Raw genomic sequence first — 24,331 nt, 5'->3', positions numbered from 1 at the left:
AGGGAAAAAGCTGTTTAAACTTTTCGTCACACTTAAAATTCCTCTCTTTCGCTTAGCCTACCATGAGATTGCCCTTTTTATAATAACAGAGCAACAGCAGCTGAAGAAATAGGTATTCGCAATTAGAGCAGCCCCTCTCATTTTTAATCTGATGAGCAAGACGTAATTAAAACAAAATTGTGCCACAACAAGTAAAAATAAAGACATCCCGACAATTTTCGTAAGAAAAAAAAATGACCTTGACACAGCAATTCCACTACTCTGATGTATATTTAATCCATTCCGCACTAAAACAAAGTCTTCATTCTGATCCTCACTCCTGATCTCAAACCCACCTATTCACAACAACCTCAGAGGACGCTTTTGAAGCACGGCCAATACAGGCACCCCCGCACTGGGCTGCTTCTGGGGTTCAACTTTACACCCCGCACCATGGACCAGGCCACGCAACAGCCACATTGAGGAAAGCTGGCAGGACCGTGACGCCACCCTACTTAATGTATGTTAAGTAATTGCAACATGGGCACTCACGGATGAGTAAACGTCTACATAAAAAAATAAAAATAAACATGTTTGTGCACACAAGAAAACACGATGTAAAAATGTTTTTAAGTAACTCGCATCAACTCATAGGAGAATGGATAAAATGGAATGTATGAACACAGCAACATTTTAAAACAGCCGAGAAAACTGCAGGTCACATTTTGATTGCTCATTTCTCTCAGCCAGGATATTTTAAACAAAACAGGTAAGGGCTTTTAACTGCAGTTATTAATCCATGGCAGAAAGAGGCAAAAAGCGTGGTTTTCAATGTCCTGATGAACAGGAAAGGGACACACAAAATCAAGAAGTATCTGTAAACTCTATGAAGAATTATTGCAAGAATTTTTTATTCATGAAGGCAGCACAATGTTGAACAGACATAAGCAAATCTTAAGCAAGAAAATCTGTTTTCAGCTATACACATAGGAAAAAGCTACTACAGTTGCCTCTCTGGGGAGCAAACACTGTCCGGACCTGCATCTGACTCTGGTTTATGCACGGCTTTCCATACACCTTAAAATTTCATCATTGCTGTTGGATGACTAATCCGTAAATACGATTTGAAAACCTGCCTCGCTGACTGTTGGCTTCTCATGCCAACCCGACCTACTATACTCTATACGTGATCTGGTTTGGATTTAGATCTCATTTTTCTCTGGTTTATACTCCACCGAATGCAGCATTAAGGAATATGTGCACAAAAGAGAGCATCTTTCAAGTCAAAAAGCACCTTGTTAGGCATAAAGGTCGCATATGGAACACGTTCTTGCTTCTAAGCCATCCAGAGCCGAGCTTGCTGCCTTTATACTCATAGGTACAGCACGGCGACGTTAATTCTCATGAGTTTCCTAACCTGCGATACCAAACTGATGCACTGCTTCTTTTTTATTCTAATTAAAAGCTGCAAGGTGCAAATAATAGTAAATGGTACTGCAGGAAAGATACTTCTCAAAGTCTGCACTCTTCTGACACTGGATACAATTATCTTGCCTTGAAGGCAAGACTTAGAAAGACCAGAAAAGTAGAAGATATGGTTAATAAAATCTGTGTGAGGACAAAAATGGTCTAATTGGACGTGGCACACGTAGAGAGACAAGAAACAGAAAGGAAGAAGGGGGAAGAAAAACAGGAAAGAGCCTATTTGAAAAAGTGTTCATGCCATGAATGAACATGACAAAAAAATATGAAAAACAACAAGGTATCCTAGTTAACATCACCCTTTAACATGTATTTCAGTGCCAGTTCTCTGCAGACAACACAGGAAAGATGCAACAGGACAGAGTGCGTGCTCTAACCCTCACGGCCATTCTTGTAAATAACACAGATACAGAAGTGACTGGTTAGAACACGTACTTTCCTTTTGCTCACTGTTTACACATTCAGTTTCTGGCAACATGAGCCCCTACTTTGTCTGCGGTCTTGGAGGGGGTGGGGATATATGGTATCTTAGCTCTACTCATAAAAACTAAAATCCTAATTGACCTTCTGACTACAGTCACCACAGCCTACCTCGTACCAAGTGCTGTCTGCCAGTTACATCAGAAATGGGCTCCAAAGGACTTCCCACTCCCCAGCTTGACAATTCTTTTATTTCCCCACTCTGAAATCCTAACATGTGTATGTTGTTGTAACATACACACAGACCTCAGTTATTTTTCTTTTGCTGCAGAAGATCCAGAATGTGTTAAAATGTTCAAATATTCAAATTAATGCTGCCCAGAAAGACACAGAACATCAACGTAATGTGGTCCCCAGATACCAGGAAAATCACCCAGCAAATGCAGCCAGAGCTTAATTTTTATATTGGGAAAAGTATACTTTGGTTGCCATTCATTAAAAAATTATTTCTTTTTTTTTCCCAAGTAAGAAATGGATGGGTGATGCTACTACTGTATTCCATTGCAGCCATGGTCCTAAATCACCCCACTCGAAGACGGCGCGTTTTAATCCATCCGTTATCCAGATACATAAATATACGCCGCGCTTTGGTGTCCTGCACCATACCCTTGACAAGCCCTGAGGATAATCTGTGACAATCGTCTTTGCTGAAAGCGAGGGAGGCAGCTGGGGGGAGGAGAAAGGGAGCAGAAGGGGGGGGATGAAAGAAAACTGAGGAGAGAGCCCTGAGTGTTCAAGGACAGCTGCTAGAAGAGGAAGGTTTGCATTTTCCTTGCCCCAACGTGGTCCCGTGATTACACACATCCTTCGGTCCCCCACCGTGAAGATTAATCTGTCTAGTGATCTGACCCAGCCCCACCCGTTGGCATCTCTCCGAGCTGCTCCTGTCTTGGCAGATGCTGCCGGGAGGAGGACCGCATCGAGGGGAGAGGAGGGGAGATCTGCAGTGCTGCATCACCAGACGGGTTTACTGCAGCAGAATAATACATTATGAGGAAAAAAAAAAAGAAAAAGAAAAGAATTTCTGGAGGGCCAGGGTAGGAGAAGCAGCAATAACGCCACGTTTCATTACGCAGATTGCAAGTTAAGGCAAGATGGAGGCAACGTGCTCCGAGGAGCAACCTTTGTCCAGATGCCGAGGGCTGGGAAGAGGAGACAAAAGACAAGGGGAGGCATCACCACGACCTTTGGTAATGTTCGCAGAGCGGCTTCTCTCAACCTTCATCTCCTATCTTTATACCTGTGCGTCAGCCTTTTCCAAGAAGGCTGCATTTTGCAATCGCTGGCAGCCCGAACAGAAAACAGAGACATGTTCGCTCCGCTCCAAATCCACAGACCCTAACGAAAACAAGGCTTTTTAGTGCCTCTTCCCATCTGCAACTCATGCTGATTAATCATTAGCTCCATATCGTAATGAAGGTGGCCGAGGCCGTATTTTCAGCAGGGTTTACAGTTCAACCAGAAGCAGAGGAGATGAGGACGTGCAAGAGCTGTTATGTCACCAAGCCCCTCCACGAGCACAGCACAACTGCAGCACTCAGCTGTAAACACAAATCTAGTGGCCCTTTCAGAAAGAAAAGAAAAAAAAAAAAAAAAAGTTGCTCGATAATCACTGCTTGAACAAAGCCACGCTAATCCAGCTTTTCAGACAAAGAAAAGGAATTCATAATTTAAGCATTATTGGTTTATTCACTGTAGATCAAAGCACCTCTATATTCGAGCAGCTGAAATGTCCCTGGGCTCTTGGCATGGCTGTTTGGCATGCTTCTCTCGCTTCCAGCCCTTCCTCCTCCCCAGCTCTTCCTCCCGTACCAGCAGAGAGCGCGGCCAGGTTGGGAAACGCAGCCTCCGCCAATGCAAGGCCGGGCTGGTTCCTCCTCCCCAGGGGTGGATGTGTCACCCAGACACAGCCAAAGTCATCTCTTACCCTACAACTTTCCCTACTCAGGGGTATCAGCACCCTTGCCTTTCCATTTCTAATTAATCATTTCATCTTGGGTGCTTACTCCAAACAATTTTTCTGCACAGTCTCTGCTATTCCCAAGCAAAAGCATTTTAAACAAAGGATGGACTATGAGAAAACTGCACAGCAAATATTTAGTATGCAAAGGCTGCCATTCAGCTGCAATATTTTATAAACTGATTAGGATCTTTATAGGATGATCCATACACAATAGGGAAAAGTAGGTTGAAATCGAGGAGACGTGCTTTTTTAATTTAAACCATATCCCACTTTAAACCATATTACTTCCCTATTTCTCATACCTAGCTCCCTCCGAGCTTGTCAAGACCTTTTATACCCAGCCATTTTCATTACTGCAGAATTCCACAGGTCAGCCACGTCCTAGTCTAAAAAATTTCATTGTGTTTTTATTTAGAAGCCAGCACAACACTACACTCCAGATACTACTAAATGCAAGACACACTGCAAGATCAAAAACAACACAATAGGGTTTTTTGTGCTTGTTTCTGCACCGCTCATTAAGAACATGATTTGACAAGACATCCTGATAAAGCAGGACATCTGAATATTTTGGACTCATTTGCATTCACCTTGACTAAAGCCAGGTATCTTTAGCCATCTGAAAAGCAGGGATGATTTTTCCATGCCACTATCACGCTCCTTCCCCCTCCATTATTATATAACCCAGGCAAGCCCCAGCCTGCATTATTCAGTAAAACGTTCGCACAGCTTGAAGCTTTTCTTGGCCAATTGCATTCCTCTTGCTTTGTTGTTATTTCATAACAAAATAATGTGACCTGAAATAATGTGTTGTATCCAGATGCCTGCACCTCTTCTCCTCATTCTTAAACTCCAAGTCAGTCCAAACACCCCACACCAGGGGCTACTCCAGTCCTGCATTTCCCCCTGCACGAAGCAGACCTGCTCCAGGTACAGGGCAACGCAAGATGTGCAAACACCAGAGCTGCCATAAAGCAGGTTGCGATGGCCAGCTCCGCAGGGGTTTTTACTTTTACCCAGGCTGCCGAGGCCTGCTGAACTCCATCAGCATCAGTCCTAGGCTCTTCTGCTATCATGGACGTTCATTTCAGCATCTAAGAACTCAGCCCAGCGCAACAGCACATGCACCTATATAACACGCAAAATAAAGACACCAGAAGAGCAGCAAAACCCACTGCAGTGCAGTCTTACCAGCAGCAGGACACCAAGCCATGGTGACAGCTATCCTGGAGAAATCCTGCTCAGAGTTAAGCACCAGCTTCCAGTATCACCAACTCACAACATGAACTGCACAGTGAGCGCCTCCCTCCCACGCCACTAACAAAAGCGGTGTTTAATATTCACCGCTGTAAAAGTTCCTAAGCCAGCAACACAAAGGGACTCGTGTCTTTACACAGGCATTTGCAAAGAATAAGGCACTGTAACTGATCATGAGAGCATTAATATAGTAAATAAAATACACCATGTAAGAGTTGTAACATGCTTGGCCTGAGAAGATGATATACCACCACATTCCATGCTTCATATTCATTATAGCCACATACTTTACTTGCCACAAAAAATATTTACACGCTTCTAAGTTTTAGTTTTGCTTTTTTTTTTTCCAGAAAGGGAATTTCACATAAAGAGTGGTATGAGATAGTATTTCACCACCTTCAGACCTGAGTGGCACAGGTCTTTGGAATTACACTCTGCTTCAAGTAATGCAGAGTATCAGTTCAGAATCTGACAAATCATCACGTGCCTAGCATAGAAGGAAGACTTGAGAGCTTACAGACAGAGAAGAATAAAGGAATCTAAACAAAAAGGGCTCAAAAACACACAGACTGCATTATTGGGTTTGGGTCCAATCATAAATACAGTAGCTGATCTGTTGAAGACAGCAAAACCTAAGACAGACCATGAAGAAGCATGTGCACAGGGTTGGGATGAAAATAACGCAAATTAATTTAAATGTATCTTGATAGAAACAACAAGAAAAATTCCAGATTTCTGGAAAACTACATTTTAAATCAACTTTAACAAACACGGGGAACTGTCACCCGATGGGCCACAACCACTTGCCTTTGTAGGACTGTCACTCAATCCCGGAGAATTTGTCAAACGATATCTCAAATGCTTAACAACAAATATGGCAACGTACACACGGCCGCTGGCCTTCGCTAGCAGCTGCGCGTAGGGGAGACCAAAAGGCAGTATTTACTACGAACAACGTAATGTGATGTCTTGTTACTAAGGGCCTGATCCAAAGTCAGCTGAAGGCAGAAGCCTTCATTCCCAAGGGCACCAGACCCTGCTCTGCATGGACCCAGCACCCCAGAACGCTCAGGACAGCACGAATCCTTCACATCAACACGCACGCATTTCAGCTGTATCCTGAAAATTGAAAACTGGCTATTCAGGATTGTGGTGAAAATACTGCAAGTATTTATCTAATATACATATGCACACGCCCCTCTGAAGAGCCCGGCAGCACCATTTTGTAACACTCCTCCAAACGCCTGATCTTCCCCCAGTTTTCTGAAGAAATAGGTTTAAGTGACAAAACCCACTAGGACGAGGGTAGCAGCACAAAAGCTGCCAGCAACGTATGGAGCACTTCCAGCCGCCTCTAGAGGAGATTCAATGTATGGTGTTGGCTCTCCTTATCTCCAGCTGCTACACTGCATTAAAGACCGCTAAAAATAAAACAAATTAAATGCCTCTCCAAATCTACATTTATGGCACAAATTCATTCAGGTTAGAAAAGACCTTTAAGATCATCAAGTCCAACCATTAACCCAGCACTGCCAAGCCCACCACTAAACCATGTCGCTAAGTGCCACATCTACACATCTTTTAAGTACCTCCAGGGACGGTGACTCCAACACCTCCCTGGGCAGCTGGTTCCAGTGCTTGACAACCCTTTTGGTGAAGAAATTTTTCCCAATATCCAATCTAAACCTCTCCTGGTGCAACTTGAGGCAGTTTCCTCTTGTCCTGTCACTTGTTACTTGGGAGAAAAGACCGACCACCTTACTACAGCCTCCTGTCAGGCAGTTATAGGCAGCGGTAAGGTCCCCCCTGAGCCCCCTCCTCTCCAGCCTAAACACCCCCAGTTCCCTCAGCTGCTTCCCGTCAGACTTGTGCTCCAGCCCTGCTGCCCATCCTTGGACACGCTGCAGCACCTCCGCAACCCTCTTGTCATGAGGGGCCCAAAACTGAACCCAGGATTCGAGGGGCAGCCTCACCAGCACCGAGTACAGGGGGATGGTCACTGCCCCAGTCCTGCTGGCCACACCATTTCGGACACTAGCCAGGATGCTGTTGGCCCTCCTGGCCACCTGGGCACCCTGCTGGCTCGCATTCAGCCAGCCAGTGACCAGCACCCCCAGGTCCTCTTCCACCAGGCAACTTTCCAGCCACTCTTCCCCAAGCCTGTAACTTCGCATGGAGTTGCTGTGACCCAAGTACAGGACCTGGCACTCAGCCTTGAACCTCATATAATTGGCCCTGGTCCAGACCCCTCTGCAGAGCCTCCAGCCCTTCAGCACATCAACGCTCCCCCCAACCTGGTGTCATCTGCAAACTTACCGAGGGTGCACTCGATTCCCTCATCCAGATCATCGATAAGGGTATTACAGAGAACTGGTCCCAACACCGCGCCCTGGGGAACACCACGCCTGACTGGCCACCAGCAGGATGTAACTCCATTCACCACCACTATTCAGGCCTGGCCATCCAGCCAGTGTTTCACCCAGTGAACAGCACACCCACCCAAGCCATGTGCAGCCAGGTTCTCCAGGAGATGCTGTGGGAGACGGTGTCAAAGGCTTTACTAAGATCCAGGTAGACAACATCCACAGCCTTTGCCTCATCCACTAAGCAGGTCAGCTTGTCACAGAAGATCAGGTTCATCAAGTAGGACCTGCCTTTCATAAACCCACGGTGACTGGGCCCGATCACCCGGTTGTCCTGTACATGCCGCATGCTGGTGCTCAGGATGCTGTGTTCCATAGCCTTCCCTGGCACCGAGGTCAGGCTGAGAAGCCTGTAGTCCCTGGATCCTCCTCCCTGCCCTTCTTGTAGACAGGTGTCATATCCACCAACTTCCAGCCTGCTGGGATCTCCTTGGTTAGCCAGCACTGCTGATAAATGTTGGGGGAGTGGCTCAGCAAGCACTTATCCACCAGCTCCATCAGTGCCCTCGGATGAATCCCATCCAGACTTGTACATGTCTAAGTGGTGTAACAAGTTGCTGACCATTTCCCCCTGGATTATGGGGGCTTCATTCCGTTCCCCATCCCTGTCTTCCACCTCAGGGGCTGGGTACCCAGAGAATAACTGCTCCTACCATTAAAGACCAAGGCAAAGAAGGCCCTAAGTACCTCAGCCTTTTCCTCACCCTTTGTCAGTCACTATGTTTCCCCCTGCATCCAATAAATAATGGAGATTCTCCTTAGCCCTCCTTTTGTTGCTAATGTATTTATAGAAACATCAATTACTGTCTTTTATGGCAGTAGCCAGATTAAGTTCTAGTTGGGCTTTGGCCCTTCTAATTTTCTCCCAGCATAACCTCACAACAGCCTTGTAATCCTTCTGAGTTGCCTGCCCCTTCTTACAAAGGTCATAAACTCTCCTTTTTTTCCCCGAGTTCCAGCCAAAGCTCTCTATTCAGCCAGGCTGGTCTTCCCCGCCGGCTTGTCTTTCAGCACATGGGGACAGCCTGCTCCTGCACCTTCAGGATTTCCTTCTTGAAGGATGTCCAGCCTCCCTGAACCCCCTGGACCCTCAGGGCTGCCTCTCAAGGGACTCTGGCAACCAGGCTCCTAAACAGGCCAAAGCCTGCCCTCCAGAAGTCCGAGGTGGCAGTTCTGCTGACCACCCTCCTTACTTCAATGAAAATTTAAAACTCATTATTTCATGATCGCTGTGCCCCAGATGGCCTCCAACCATCACATCACCCACCAGCCCCTCTCTGTTCGCAAACAACAGGTCCAGAGGGCACCTTCCCCAGTGGGCTCCCTCACCAGGAAGGTCCCTCCCGCACGCTCCAGGAACCTCCTGGACTGTGTCCTCCCTGCTGGACTGTATTTCCATCAGACTCCTGGTAAGTCAAAGTGCCCCACGAGAACAAGAGCTAGCGGTCGTGAGACTTCTCCCAGCTGCTTACAGAGCATTTCATCTGCATCTTCACCCTGGTCGGGTGGTCTATAATAGACTCCCACCAAGGTATCTGCATCGTCAGCCTTCCCCCCGATTCTTGCCCAGAAGCACTCGACCCTATCGACACCATCGTTAAGCTCTAGACAATCAAAACGATAACACACAGCGCAACCACACCGCTTCTCCTTCCTTGCCCCCTTCCGAACAGTTTACAGCCGTGCCCTGCAGCACTCCAGTTGTGCCAGTCACCCCACCATGTTTCCACAATGGCAACTATGTCATACTCTTCCTGCCACCCAATGGCTTGCAACTCCTTCTGTTTGTTACCCATGCTGTGTACATAAACGTGCCCATGTACATAAATGTGCCCATGGTGTACATAAATTAATGTTTCTGTAACAATAAGCTATCGTGTGCAGCTGGGATAGCACTCTGGATGATCACAAGTAGGGAATCTCGTCTGCGGGCAATAAATCCACGGAGCGTAAGGCTTTGAAAACCTTTACCTTCCCAAAACCAGGCAAAATAAAAGCTCCTCGTATCACAAGCAGCACTGGTTTTCAGGCCATACTGAGAACAGACCTTGTGACAGCAATGATTCAGAAACATGCCCTAATTACCAAGCTCCCATAATTTTCTAGATTGCAATCTGAGATGCTTTAAAACCTGTTTAGAGTCATCTTTATTGGCTGCACAACCTCTGGGGGGGAGAAAAACAACGTTCTTCAGGGCATTCTCTGCGGCTTTCCTCCTAGCAATGAGGATCTTCAGGGAAACCTCAAAATTTAGGAGCAGAAATGATCAACCAGGTTATGGAGCTCAGTCAAACCGCTTACGTGACTGGGGCAAGTCCTCAACGTGACGCTTGAAACTCTCCCCTCCCGCCCCACTGCCCAAATTACTCGAACCCAGACCACTCTTGGACTGCGCAGCTCCCTTCAGCCCCCAACAGCACTCAATGGGAAATCTCCCAACTCTGACTACAAACAGGGGTTTTGTTAATGCGATACAGCACGTGTTCCTGCCACGCACTGAAAACAGCTAGGGCTTTGTCTACACTCGTAATCCCTCCCTAAGAGATGACAAAGTAGGAAATTAAAAAGCTAGCATAGGCACATTCACTGATACTTCTGATACCTCTGTCATTTAAGAGCAACATGCTCAACATATCAGATAGTCTGGTAGATAACTCTGTGCTGAAATAAGCGCTCGCTTCTTGCTTTACAGCTCTGCTGAATGCTCCATGTTAAGACACAAAGTAAGAGTGGTTCCTAATTAAAACATCTTAATTTATGTCTTTATTGCAAAGTCACCATTTGGATACTGCTGAGGTATTAATATACAAATGAACTTCTTATGTACACCAGAGAGGGAAGAAAGAGAATATCGAAAAGTTTATTCACGTCTGCTACTGTCGGTTAACAACTATTTCTTCCAACAGTCAACATACCAAGAAATTTTTCTACAACGCCCACGACAAAAAATTCTAAGGTGAAACTTAGAATACAGACATGCTCATTCCCTGAGACACTGATCAGTTCCACCGCAACATCCTGACAACACGACACAACATTCAAAAGGAGTCCTAGCGACATTTCCACCTAGGACAAAGACGACAGAGGGGGGAGAGGAATCCATGCTTTGGACAGTGGGATTACACAAAGCTGTATGAATAAAAAAAAGCCTCAGCTTGACCTCAGCACTCCATGCAACATCTAGCTGGGCTACATTTAATATCCTCGCCCAAGTCAGCAGTTCCGCTGCCTGCAACGTCAGGCGAGCCCAGCATTGCATCAGACAGTCCGCAGGCTGCAGTCAGAAAGCAAATCCTGACGGAACTGTAATGAAGGGCTTAACACAAAACTACCAAGTTAAAGCCATGTAAATGTAGCTCAACGATACAAGTTCCTCGTTCGCATGGCCACCTCAGCCAGCCAGAGAAGAGGCAGCAGCTCTGTTATTAAGGAACTTTTCCTAGTTGCCACTCCTGTACAATTAAGAAAAAGCATACAAGCATCTGTAGCAGGGCTTACTGGTATATACATTATTTAAAAAAAAGAAATCAAAGTGCCTTTGTGAGCAGAAATAATGAAGACTCATTTCTTATGGATGCATGTCTTGAGGTCGAATTCTCCACATCCAATAACTGCCAGTTCCCACTGCAGCTTTTCCCACGGTCAGGAACACTTCTCTCCCATGTGGATTCTTTAATGTCTAATAAGGGTTGCACTCTCACTGCAGCTTTTCTCTCCATGGGGCCACTAATCAGGTCTCTCTCCTCTATTAAAACCGCTTGTTTTCACAAAACACCAAGGAACGTCGTATCTCTGAGACTGTGAGTACACCCTTCGCCCTTAAGTTTAGCTGAAACTGGCTAATGGGTTCAAAATTCATTAGGGAAGATACATATGCACAGCAAGATGACATCAGTCTTGCTCTCCAAGCAGATCAGAATAAATTCGTAGAAGTCTGAAAAGGTTACAAAAATTTGTAGACACCCTGCATGTTCAGTTGTGTTGTATCAAGCACAGTGCACTGTGATTCTTTATCCACCAACCTACGTACACAGATGTGCAGTATCACGTTACTACATGCTAGAGACAGAGCTGCTGAATTCCATCTCCACAGCATTTTTTCTTCCAGCTTAAAGCATAATCTGCAGATTTGCTTCAAAAATACCGGTGGCGATAGGCTACACTAAATGCTTTCTGCAGAGGAATTGCTCAAGCCTGTTCTTTTGCATGACTGATTTTAGGATTTGTTTGGATTCGATTTTAAGAACACGCTGCATCACAACTGTAGCAGAATCTCTTGATTAATCAAGTTTTTCATTCTTACATGAAAGGGTAATTCCCCATCTCAGTTTTGCTCCTCCAAACCCTGCTTTGCATGTATTCGGCAGCAGATGGAGGAAAATGCAGAGTCATAACATTATGGTCTCGCTGCCATGCTGCAGAGTACTTTAAATATGTATCATCTTAAGGCTTCGTAAGTCTTGGTGCTCACTGGTTCATACTTCTCCAGTAAAACACAAACTTTACAACCTCTTCTCCAAGGTTTTGTACATTTTCCAGGAAATGGTTATTTCACAAGAAAATCAAGTTTATCTGTCTGCAGTCTCTTAGACCATCCCAAGTGACAGGATTGCTCTTCTCCTTCGAACCACAACTAGATCTGAATGAGGGACCAGCTTCAACTCAGTCAACAGCTTTAACAATTTGAAGTTAATTTCTGATAGAAAGCAGTGACAGATCCAAGGACTCGCAGTCAGGCCACCAACCCCAAAAGCTCACCTACTACTCCTGAAAGGTTACCACCTTGAAACCAGGGAAGAAAAAATGCCCCACCACTCTGAAAAAAAAGTCAGTTCCCAGCCAGTCCAGCCTCTTCCACAAAGCCCTGTCTTCAAGCTGCCCAGCCACTCCCGTACTGCCACACCAGCCAGTCACCCAAACACAGATGTGCAAATGTTACTGCGTTGGTTCGTGACTCACTGCTACCATCGCCCTGGAGAAAGTGCTTGGTCCTGTGACTAAACCAACTGGCAGCACAATACTCGTCGTGAGCCAGGCATCAGCCCAAGGAAATCAATATTCCCTGCTGACAAGCGCCCAGCACACACTCAGGTGTTCCGTCTGCAGTGACTACCTGTGCTCTAGGCGCTTTCTCCATCAGTAAGAGCTTAAAACTTTCCACAGCTGAGCTCCTTAGCCAGCCAGATTTTAATGGCTTTTCTTTCGATGCAACTTGAACTCAAGGTTTCGCTAAGCTAAGATGAAAACTGGCTAGCTTGAATTTCATCGCCAAAATGTTTCTCACTGCAGTTTTAGGAGCTGGCCACAGCACAGAATTCAGCAAGCCCTTCTCTCGAGGTGTAGGGGTACTACCAGACCAACAGCGCTCCTCCTGCAGTTAAGACACAGCCAGGTACACCACCCCATCTGCAACACAACCAGGCACATCACCATCACCACCAGGGAAGATGCTTCCTCATTTTATGCTATTCCAGTCACCAGCTTCACCTTCAAATGCTTGTTTTCAAAAAACACAAGCTAGGCAAGAGCATGCCTTGCCAACACAGCCAAGGGACTGTAATCTCTGAATGGATGCAGAGGAAGAGAGGCTTCCTGAGCTCAGCTGCTGCCAAAAAACGGTGTATCTCACTGTACCCACAACCAGCCTATCATCTACAACATCAGTGTTGAAGTCATTTTTATTTTTTAAACGTGGCAAGGCTTCTCTGCTATTAACACTTCCAATGAGTTGTTTTAGAGTCAAGAAAGACCAAAGGTTTATTTAAACTTTGATTACAATGAGGTTACTGTGCAGATCGTTAGCTGTCTAGATGCGTATTTAGCTGGCTTTCCAAGAGCAGTGTCTCACACATACAAGTACAGAGCCCCTGAAATTAAATCAGATGTTGATTATATATACAAAGGGAGATACTTACCCATCCTGAGCTTTTATTCTCCTCACAGTTAGGACACTAATGAGGCCGGAAGAGTTTTTTCCTCCAAAGATGTCTACTTTAAACATACAACTTGGCAATTTATTTTTCTTATTTTGCCCTATTAACTATTACACGTCACCCACAGCTGCCACAGAGAGCCTAAAGAGGGAACATTTAAATAAGCCTCTATGCGCTTTTTGGCAGCCGTCACTATTAATGAGGACGGGAGGTATTCACACGAGCGGCAAGAGCAGATGGACCACAGCTCCGTGCTTTGTGCCGTGCGGAAGCGGCAAGCATCTCACCAAAGACACATACACTGCAGTTGGGGAAATCTCTGACAGGGACACTGGGTTACTCTCAATGAATCCCATGGACGGAAAACCCCACCAGCTCAGTTCTATACCTGGAAGAAAACTGAAGGTGATTCACCACTTGCCAAAAAAACCCCACCAAACTTAAAATCTGGCAATAGTATTTTTATTGAGCTAAAGGATCATTTCAAACCCAGCTTTGATTGGATGCCTGGCCACCTTTGTGACAAGAACCTGGTTTGAACCCAGCTCTGATTTCCTACCACATCAGGGGATAACAAAAGACATGCAAGCTCGTCTATTTGGATAAAGGAATATCCAAGAGGAACACACACACACAAGTCAGCACTGTCTCCTCGCCACCTGTAGCCATCGGTATCCAACAGACAGCAGTGCAGATCATCTATTCACACTCCTTCCAGAGACATTCAGTGGAGATGAGAGTGCGTTCAAGGCACTCTCATCAGATTTGGAAGCTCAAGCTTCAGATCTAAGTGCACTTAAAACAAAAACAAAACAAAAAACCCCAAACCAACAAAAAAAAAATCCCACGAAAAAAGCACTTTAAATTTTATGTTGCTAAGCTTAATTAAAAAGGGGAAGAAAAAGGAAGCAAAAAAGCTCCCTTTTGTTCTTAAAAGCTGCCCGAGTCTTTAAACAGAAAGCGGTCATTAAGACAAGACTGCTGCTCTTCTCCCATGATTAGTTTGTCTGAGCGGAAAATTGATGTTCCTTTCACATCTGAATTCTGCTGCATTCTCACCCAAGTCACCATGAGCATTTGGACCTCGGACAAGGCACGAATATACAAACTATAGCACAGAGCCAGCCACATGCTATGCTGCAGGACACACTTCCAAAAAAATCCAGCCCAAGAAGGATGTTGTTTCAAGTGCATTCAGAGGCACTGCCTTCATATTCAAACTATCCTGCTCACAGATCAGGCAGCAGCAGGCCCTGGAATAAATCCCAGTATATTTATGAAAAGTCTGCAACAACGTTTATTTTTCTACTAAAGGATGTTATCTTCACACGCAGGATTTTACAGATTGCACGGGACAATTACAGAGTGTTAGTAGGTAAAACAATAACTATGGAAATGCAGAAAACAAAGCTGTTGCTGTGTTTTATTCATCATACAGAAGTCGTCATCACATCTTAATATATTACTGCAGAACAGCACCGGAGACATTTTTTCAGACCCGAGGAGAGACCAGAGCTGCCATTACTCACCAGGCAGACAGAAAGGCGAAACCTCCTGCGCTACCCTGGTGTGTACAATCACCAGGTGGGAAACACTACTGACTCCTTAGCTTGGGCGGCAGGGGGGGCAGGGAAAGCAGCTTTTGTCTGATTTTCATTAACTGTTCAAGTAGTCTTCAGAACACTACAAAGACTCATGCAAAGGTAAGCCGCGAGGCTGGTTGTACACTGAATTTCCATCTTCAGGCTCATATTCCTCCCACGAGATTTCTAAATCGGCATGCTGAAGATGCAGCTAAACTCAGAATCTTATTATGGAGAGTAATCATATTTTCTAGTTTATTCCTCAGTTCATTGTTTAGGAATGTTTGCCCTTGCAGTCTTTGGCTTCAGGGCGTTCTCAGACCTCAGCAAGTTCACTGAACTTAATAAAAAACACAAGCAAAGCATCTCATAAGTGCTTATTTTTGGTAGCTACCCAAACCAGAACGTATCCACCCCACCAGCAGCTTAACAGCTTACATCCTTGTTGCCAGCAACTCTCCCAAAACCTTTAATAGCCTCACACCAGTGACCAGTGACCCTCAGTTCTCTACCCCTTCCCCAAACATCTTCAGGAGACTGTTTTGATACTTGTTACTTCTCAGGTGCATCCTCATGTGCAGAAGGCATCTTCTCCTCCTCTTCAGAAGCTGACAACAGTGTGAAACCACCGCAACAGCAAGACAGCTGTTGCAACACCTCAGCTCATGAAAACAAAACGCCCGAGGAGCCCCAGGTTCATCCTGACTCACCAACTCGTCCAAAATCTGTAACCTGCCCTCTGCTCATTTGGATATTTACTTCCTTTTTTATGAAAAGCCAGCTAGCGCCTCTTCGCCCTCAGCGAAGACAAGGACCTAATTTTGGAAGCACCTTAAGACGGCAATAAGGTCATTTGCCAGAGAACTTGGCATGACTTTCTGTCCCATGAAAAGCAAGGAGGGGGAAAAAAAACCCCAACCAACAGCTAACAAGGCTATCACAAAACAAATTTAAGCCCTTTCTCGTCCCCTGTTCTAACCTGATGAATGAATTTAGTACCTCCACAAGCCTCGCAAGAACTGGTAAATTCTCAACACGTGAGACTGCTTCCTCGCAGTCTGCAAGAAAGGGTGCTAGGATTACTTTATCATTGTACCAAAGGAATTTAGAGTAAGGACAAGAAATACCAAAAGCCAATGTCGCTTTGGAACGGCTCAGTGACAACAGAGGCTGCTCTCATCAAATCACAAATAAACATAGCCAGGACCTTTGAAGAAACTTCAGAGAAGAAACAATGCCAAAAAGGCTCAGCAGACGACAGAATTTTGTGACCAAGTGACACCAACTTATCTAACACAGCTAAGCATATAAAAACACTTAATAGAAGCTTAGTCCAAATCTACACTCTTTGCGGCTTTTCATTAAGTTTCTTTGAAATAATTATATAGGCATTTCCTCAACCAGCGTGGCGTCACCAAGCTGCCACCTCAAGTGCATGCAAAGAGCAGAATCCGGAGCAGCCAGAGGATTCATGAATCTTCAACTGTTGATGAGCCATCCTCCGTGTGACTCAGGCTCAGGGGAAGAAGTAGGTGGCTGCAGACAAACGCTGCTCGTAACGTCCCCGGTACACCATGGAGGTGATGCCTGTGCTGCTTTGTGGCACTGGGTGAATCAGAATTAGGAATAGAATTAAAGGAGATCTAGCCAAAAACAAAGACGTGAGCCGCCACCAGTACCAGCACCACCATCTCCCCAGTCAGCCACCCAATCAACAAACCTACACCCAGCACAAGGCCAACTTTCACTGGGAACAGACTGAGACTCAAGGAGGCAGGACTCACCTCGTGTCTTCCACACCTTCCTTTCCCTTCTGATTCTGGGCAATTAATTTAATCCCCTTGCCCTAATCCCCCAACCAAATGTCCTCCCGTGATCTTCTTGGGGTTTATGTTCTGCAAAACTAAGATTACCTTACTGGAGGGACCTGTAAAACACAGTACAAACAAGTCCTGATACCACCCAGTATTCTAGACATTGCTTCAGCAAAGCACGGGCATAAATTTTACCTTCCCCCTCCCTTCAAAGTCTCTGAACTGAAACGGCTGGTACCTTATCTGTGAAAATACCATCACTTAAAAATTGTATGACTAGAGAAAGAAAACAGAGGAAAACTTCTGTATTTTTCTTAAAAAAAAAACACATCTGGATAAAGATCTCTATATGCAAAGCTGATGTAGTATAACCATCCATGTGTTTGCATCCTAAACGGTACCAAGAACTACTACACGATTGTAAGCAATGAAAGCCTGGGAATGTATTTGAGAGTTTTACTAGAAAACCAGGAGCACTATTCCTTCCAACTGAAGCCCGTCCCCGTGGAAGGGCACTGCAAGACCTGCCGGCATCAGAGGCGGCTGAGAGGCACCAGACACAGTGCTGTCCTAGCAGCCATCACCCTCAACAGGCACGCAGGCTTTTCTTCTCAGCGCTCCAAGCCAGCCCACCAGCAGCAATCCTCACTGCTCAGAATGTGCACATCTGACCGAAAAGCCCTCTACTCCACCTCAGTCCACAGCAGGGACATAGGGATCAGGGAAATTTCACTGAATTTACACTCCCAGGCATCAAGACAAAACATGGTCTTGTGAACTGACCAAATGTTTTCTAGAAGTTACTGAAAACAAATGTTGTTACGCTAGTTTTCTGTACAGCAACTCCTCAGAGAGGTTGTGTTTAAAACGCAAACCCCTTTTCCAGAAGGTGTCCTATGCATCTCCTCAAAAACAGAAATTGGAACAAGCTGAAGCCAGGAAAAGCCCATTTCCCCCCCCAAAAAAATAATTTTTTAACAGTTATTTGTCTTTGCTGAGATTGCTCCAATACACAATTTACTTCCAACAATTTTCAAGTCGCGCATTTGTTTCCTGAAACCCGGGGCTTCTCCTAGCCTTGGTTGCCACTCTGAACGTCATAACTCTCCCACAGAATAGGAGATGGCATACCAAAGTCATGTGCTTCATAATTAAGAGGCTTTTACTCCTCTTTGCCCTTTAAAACACCAATAAAGGGGCAAAGCCATGTTCTTTAAGATAACTGAAAGAAAACGCGGGGCGGGGGGAGAATATAGAAGGCCAGCACTTGCGCTGGGGACAACTGTTACTATATTTAGTCACCTTGTTCTGCAAGCTGCCGAGCATCTGTTTCAGTGATGGTGAACGACTTCTTTTTTTCCTGCTAGTCAAGACAGCATTGATTAGGCGAACCCAAATGATTGCTACCACCGCTTCCCCGAGCACCAAGCTCTCGGCTCCCATATCCCAACACAGATCTGCTACTTATTCCATCTTAACAGTGGACCTCCAACCCGGCACCGACTGCTTTCGCACTTGGGAATGCCTTAGTAACTCCAGTTGAAAGAAAAGAGGGCACATGAAATAGAAGCTTTTTAAGAGGCAGTATCTGGGTACAAAACTGAAAGGCTGTAACAACTTCAACTTGTTAAAACGCACCGAAAACCATTCTTTTGCAACCTCCTTTCCTATCAAGGCAATAAATTTTTAAAAAAAGGGATTTTAAGGAAAAAAATACCACTGCTCGCATAAGCCAGTGCTTCTTGAGACCAGCTTCAATAGCGTCTAATTTGAGAGGAGGATTTGTCAACAGAGAGCATTATTTCAATTCACATGAAACAAAACTGATCAGGAGCATTTTTTTAAAAAAAAAAACAAAAACAAAAACAAAACTAAACTAAAAAAACCCCCACAGTTTCTGCAAAAATGCCTTTTTCATCTTAATTCATCCCTTAGAAGAATTTACTTGTGAGATTGCAAAGCCAAGCAAGGTTCCCGCAGTAACTGCTTCAGTGAAGGGGGGAGGAGAACCAGCAAACCCCTCACATTGAACACACCCTTTGGGTTTTAAGTTTTAGGAGTCTTCCTCGAATTTTTGCTTCTTTAGTAGGAAAATGGTTGTGTTTCTCAAACTTGCCCCTAGCAGAGACTGTGCAACAACACCACCACTTGCATATAGGCTTTAATATGGAAATGACAGTATTTCCTAAGCAAAGTGGAAAAACAAACACTCCCGTGGGTTGCAGAGAGGCTTCGGGGGTCACAGTATTCCCGGGCGCACCCCAGCTGAAATTTTAGGCGGTATTTCCCCGAATTCTTCCTCCTGCTCCCATGGCTCAGCCTCCCCGTGCACCGTTCACCCTGTTCTCAGGCTGGGGGATGGGTGGGAACCGGGTTTCGCCAAGCCCAGCTCCACCTGAAAAGACTTTCTCTCCAAACTAAATTGTCCTTCCCAAGGAGGAGCCTTCCACATCCCACCTCCACGCTCCAGCAGCCGCCTTCCCTATGGATATACCCACCACGCCATGCAATCCTTGTGTAACATGTGTCCCTTCCCCCAGGCGGGTACCAGCATACAAAGGAAGCCCTGCTCCATTGTCCACCTACAGCACCTATACATTGAGCCTGAAACCCAGCTCAACACACACCGCTTCTCCCACCGCCAATATTCAGCTGTTTACATCCCCAAAAGGGCTACGGGGGCAGCATGTCGTTTCCCCCCCATGCATTAGTACCTGCACCCACAGCCAAATGTTTTGAAGCGTGTTTTAACTCTGTTTACTTGCGTGACATCAGCCTCACCCAAACACATCAATCCCGGCTAAAAATCAGTTTTCAAAACCAGTGAGAAACTGCAGAAATGAAAGGGGGGGGGGGTGTGTGCCTGGCTGCAAATCTCCTTCCCAAACCTCCGACTGAAACTCATGAAGGTAAAAACAACCAAAAAAAAAGGTAATTAACGATTCAGCGCCTGCCATTTTTTCCCATCCATCTCTAAGCAACAGTACCATAGCAACTTTTTTCCTGCTTTAATACATCTTACAAAAGGAGGAGGACTGGACAAAGTAAGACCCAGGAAAGTCAAATTTCCACTTTTGAGTACCTACCCCTTTAGCTAACCATGCCTGCAATTTGACAACCAACCCCAAAGCAGGTTTTCTTTCCCCAAAAACCCTGCCTTTGTACAACACTGGGTCACGTAACCTGGACTTGGCAGACAAGCCAAGCCACCTTGAACGCAGAGCCACCATCCCGCGCTCTGGCACAGGCAAAGTGGTGATTCTGAGCTCAGGGGAGAAAATAAAAGGTGAAGCTCGATTAAACCAGGACAGTTTTCTAAGCACCGATGATGCCGAGGACAGGGGCTTTGCTGCTGCCGCAGCACAGGCCAGGAGGATGAAGACCCCCCGGGGGGTCCTCCCTACACACCCAGGGTGACCCCAACCCCCCCTGGCCCCAACTGGGGCCTCGCCGCCATTTCAGAGACCAGTTGGTCCCACCAGCGTGGTGGCTGTGGCAGCGGGGAGGTGGGATCCGAGTCCCCCCCGGCCCCCTCGGCAGCGGCAGGCAAGCAGGAGCCGGGGCAGCAGGGACCTTCCTCCCTCCGCTCGGTGTCACCGCATCTATTTTTCCCATGGTGACTCATTATTAAGGACGCTCCGTCATTTTTCCGACGCAGGAAGATTAAAGGAAGCTTCAAAAAAAATGTTTTTTTTTTCGGGGGATAGGGAAGGATTAAAACACCCTGGCTGGAGGGGCCGGGAGCTGAGCGGCCATTCTGGCCTCGTTACCTTCTTTTTTCCCTTAAAAAAAAAAAAAAAAAAAAGCTTCCGGCGTAGGGTACCGAGCATCAACTTTGTGCAAGAGCATTTCCCGAGGAAAAAGGTGTTGCTGAGGCAGCGGGGGAGAAGCCGCCTCCTCCTCCTCCTCCTTCTCCCGCGAAAAGCCGAAGGGAGGAAAAAAAAATACAACCATGCAAACAGCTACTACTTCCTTATGAGCAGAATTAATCTATGCAATAAAAAAAAAAAAAAAACACGACAATATAACGACTCCAAAGCCCTTCCCGCGTGGAGGGATCCGGTGTTTTCTCCGTGGGTTTGTGTGGTTTTATTTATTTAAGAGTCACGCTTTTGCAGCTGCAGGCGCTGGGGTTCCCACCGCCCGCCGCACCTCGGGGGGACGCAGCATCCTGAGGACCGACGTGGCTCCAAGCGGAGCAAAACACAGTAAAAAGGCACCAAAATAAAAAGAGAAAACTCCAAACGTTGACTAATTATTTAAAAAAAAAAAAAAAGAAAAAGAAAGCGGCAAGATGGCCAGGCTTAAGGCTGCCTCCGAGACACCGCGCACCCCCCCGGCATGAAATCCACTCCGTGCAGAAAGCCGAGCTTCGACACGCTGCTCCTCCGTATTTTTATGGGTTATTTTTCGGTGTTATTACGGTTTTTCCTGCGCTCCAGCAGGTCTCCCCGCGCGTCCCTGAGCGGCGGGCGGCCCCGGCCATGGCGCGGGGTTATTTACAGCGATTTTGTTTTCCTCCTCCTCCTCTCCACAGGCCGCGGGAGCCGCCGTCCCCCCGCGTTCCTCTCCCCTCTCTTCGCTTTTTACGGTGTTCGGGAGGTTTTTTCCTCCCGATTTTCCTCACGCCGAGCGAGAGGGGAGCCGCGGAAAGGGCCTCCCCGGGGGAAGGGCAGGGAGGGCGACCCGGAGGCGCGGGAAGGACCGGCGGGGACCCCCCCCCGCTCCCACTCACCGCTTGAAGTGCTCGATGATCTTCTCCTCACGCACGTTCTCCGGCAAGTTGCCCACCCAGAGGTGCCTGGTTTCCCGGACCATGCTGCGCGGCGCGGGGCGAGCCCGCCGCCCCTGCCCCGGCTCCCGGCCGCTGCCGCCGCCTCCCCCCGCGCAGCGCTGCCGGCCGCCGCTCGCCGCCCGCCGCCGCCTCCTCCTCCGCCTCCTCCTCGCCGCCCTCCGCCTCTTCCGCCGCGGGGCCCTGCCGCCCTCAGCGCCGCCGGCTGCCTCCCCCCGCCGCGGCGGCGGCGGACGACACCATCCCCTCCGGGGGGGCCCCCTGGCTGGCGGGCCGGCTGGCGGGCGGCGGGCTCCCCCTCCGCCGCGGGTTTTCTTCCTCCCGGCCTCCCCCCGCCGCGGCCCTCGCTCGCTCGCTCCCGCTTCCTCCTCCTCCTCCTCCTCCGTCAGCGGCAGCGCGGCGCCCCCCCCCGCCGCCGCCTCCTCCTTCCCCCCCTCCGCGCTCCCGCTCCTCTGGCGGCTCCGCTCGGCCCCCCCCTCCCCTTCCCCGCGCCTCTCACAGCGCCACACGGGGGCCCCCGCGCAGGCGCACTGCGCCCCGGGGCGCGCGCCGCGGGCCCGGCGGCGGGGGCGGAGCGAGGCCGCGCAACGCCCCGCTCCGTGCGGGGGGGCGGCGGGACTGCGCCTGCGCGGGGGGCGGGGGGGGCTGCACTGCGAACCGGCGAGGGGCGCGCTGCTGGGGCCGGGGCGCGCTGCGAGGCATAAAGGGGGTGCGCTGCTGGAAGTGGGTGCGGTGCAAAACATCGGCAGGGTGCGCTGCTGAAAATGGGTGCTGTGCAAAACATCAGGGTGCACTGCAAAACAAAGTGGGTACGCTGCAAAAAATAATAAAGGGGGTGCACTGCTGAAAATGGGTGCTGTGCAAAACATCAACAGGGTGCACTGCTAATAGCGGGGTGCTGTGCAAAACAAAGGAGTGCACTGCAAAATATAAAGGGGGTGCACTGCTGAAAATGGGTGCCGTGCAAAACATCAACAGGGTGCACTGCTAATAGCGGGGTGCTGTGCAAAACAAAGGAGTGCACTGCAAAATATAAAGGGGGTGCACTGCTGAAAATGGGTGCTGTGCAAAACATCAACAGGGTGCACTGCTAATAGCGGGGTGCTGTGCAAAACAAGGGTGCACTGCAAAAAGGCTGCTGTGCAGAAGGGTGCACTGTTAAAAATAAGGGGGGTGAGTTGCTAAAAATGGGGTGCTATGCAAAAAATAAAAGAGGGTGCACTGTTGAAAATGGGTGCTGTGCAAAAAAATAAAAGCAAGCTGCTGTGCAAAAAAAAAGGGATGCATTGCTAAAAATAAGGGGGTGCCCTGCAAAACGCAGGGTGCTATGCAAAAAATAAGGGGGGGGGGGCACTGCTAAAAATAAGAGGTGCACTGCTGAAAATAAAGGGGGGTGCCTTGCTAAAAATAAAGGGGCTATGCAAAAAATAAAGGGGGCACACTGCTAAAAAAGGGGGTGCACTGCAAAAAATAATGGGATGCTATGCAAAAAATAATAAAGGAGTTACAATGCAATAAAAAAAACCCCAGAAATAGGGGGCTGCAATGCAAGGGCAAGGTCCCACCAGCAGCACCCCACTTGCACCCAGGCTGGAGGCTCGTGATTCTCCCAGCTGGGGGGTCCCAGCCAGGCATGGGGGGCCGTAGGGATCCCCCCCCATCCCAAGGCACAGACCATCTTTACTCCTGGGAGCCTATAGCTCTGTGCATTTGTGATGGCTCCAAAGTTCGGCGCTATAGGCAACCCCAAGTGGGGCTGGTGGTGCTGGTCCCCGCTGCGAGTGGGGAAGGGGGTCACCGAATCCTCCCAGTGGCCCAAACTACTTCCTGCCACCAAAATGGGGAGGCCACCTCACCCTGAGAACTGCACGAAAGAAACTCCCACCGTCGGGAGCAGCCGGGTCACCCCCTTCTCCCCACGGGGTTTTGCAGAGCTCTTTAATTAAGACGGGGTGAAGAAAATGCTCATTGCGAGTATTACCCTGCTCCCAGCAGTTAACTGACTCGCACGTTGCACCCCGTCCCTGCTCAGAAGGTGGCTCTGCAACGTGGAATCACACATTTTTCAACCCAAAGGGTCTGGTTTTCCACCAAAATGTGCCTCTGCGTGGATAAAACCCACCTATCTCTATACTGGAAAAGGAAAATATCGGAACCGATTACCGCTGCAAGATTCCGAGCAGTCTGAGGTCAGGATAAAAGTAGACACGCACCCAGGGCCGCGAGCATTTTTTTGGAAGCCAGTTAGCTGCTTTCACCACTGAGAGCAGCCTGATATTTCAGTATTTCCCTTGGCCGAAGGCTCCCGACGGCGCTTTCCTATTGATTAAAACCACGTTTTATTTGTCGGGGCGAGCGAGTGGTGCTCAACTTTGCTGCCTTTGCCACCCGGTCTGGCCAGGCTCTGCCTGGGGCCGCTGTAACCTTCTGGCAACAAGTCCACCTCGACAACTGGGCAAAGTCATCAAGCTATAGGTGGCTTAACAAACATGCAAATCTCTGGGTTTAATCAGGGCTCTGACGCACATCGACGCGAGCCTCCGCGGACCTGGCCCTTATCCCCAACTCTAGCACTGCCGGTGGCTGCGTGCCCATCCCCTACAGCCCCGTGCCTCAGTTTCCCCA

At 47.8% G+C, this 24,331-nt stretch overlaps 1 protein-coding gene across 4 annotated transcripts in view; it reads right to left on the bottom strand.

The window, feature by feature from the left end:
* Positions 1–22,116, bottom strand: part of SPEN (spen family transcriptional repressor) — a 70,745-nt gene extending 48,629 nt beyond the window's left edge. For all 4 annotated transcript variants that reach the window (XM_055706466.1, XM_055706467.1, XM_055706468.1 and 1 more), the window contains exon 1: positions 21,650–22,116. In XM_055706466.1, the coding sequence (XP_055562441.1) occupies positions 21,650–21,732 (83 nt within the window). In that variant the 5' untranslated portion in view covers positions 21,733–22,116. The remainder of the gene's footprint in view (positions 1–21,649) is intronic.
* Between the last annotated feature and the right edge of the window lie 2,215 nt (positions 22,117–24,331).

Source organism: Falco cherrug, chromosome 3 (assembly GCF_023634085.1).
Source record: "Falco cherrug isolate bFalChe1 chromosome 3, bFalChe1.pri, whole genome shotgun sequence".
In the NCBI taxonomy this organism is placed as follows: Eukaryota; Metazoa; Chordata; class Aves; order Falconiformes; family Falconidae; genus Falco; species Falco cherrug.
This window is presented reverse-complemented; position numbering and strand designations above follow the sequence as displayed.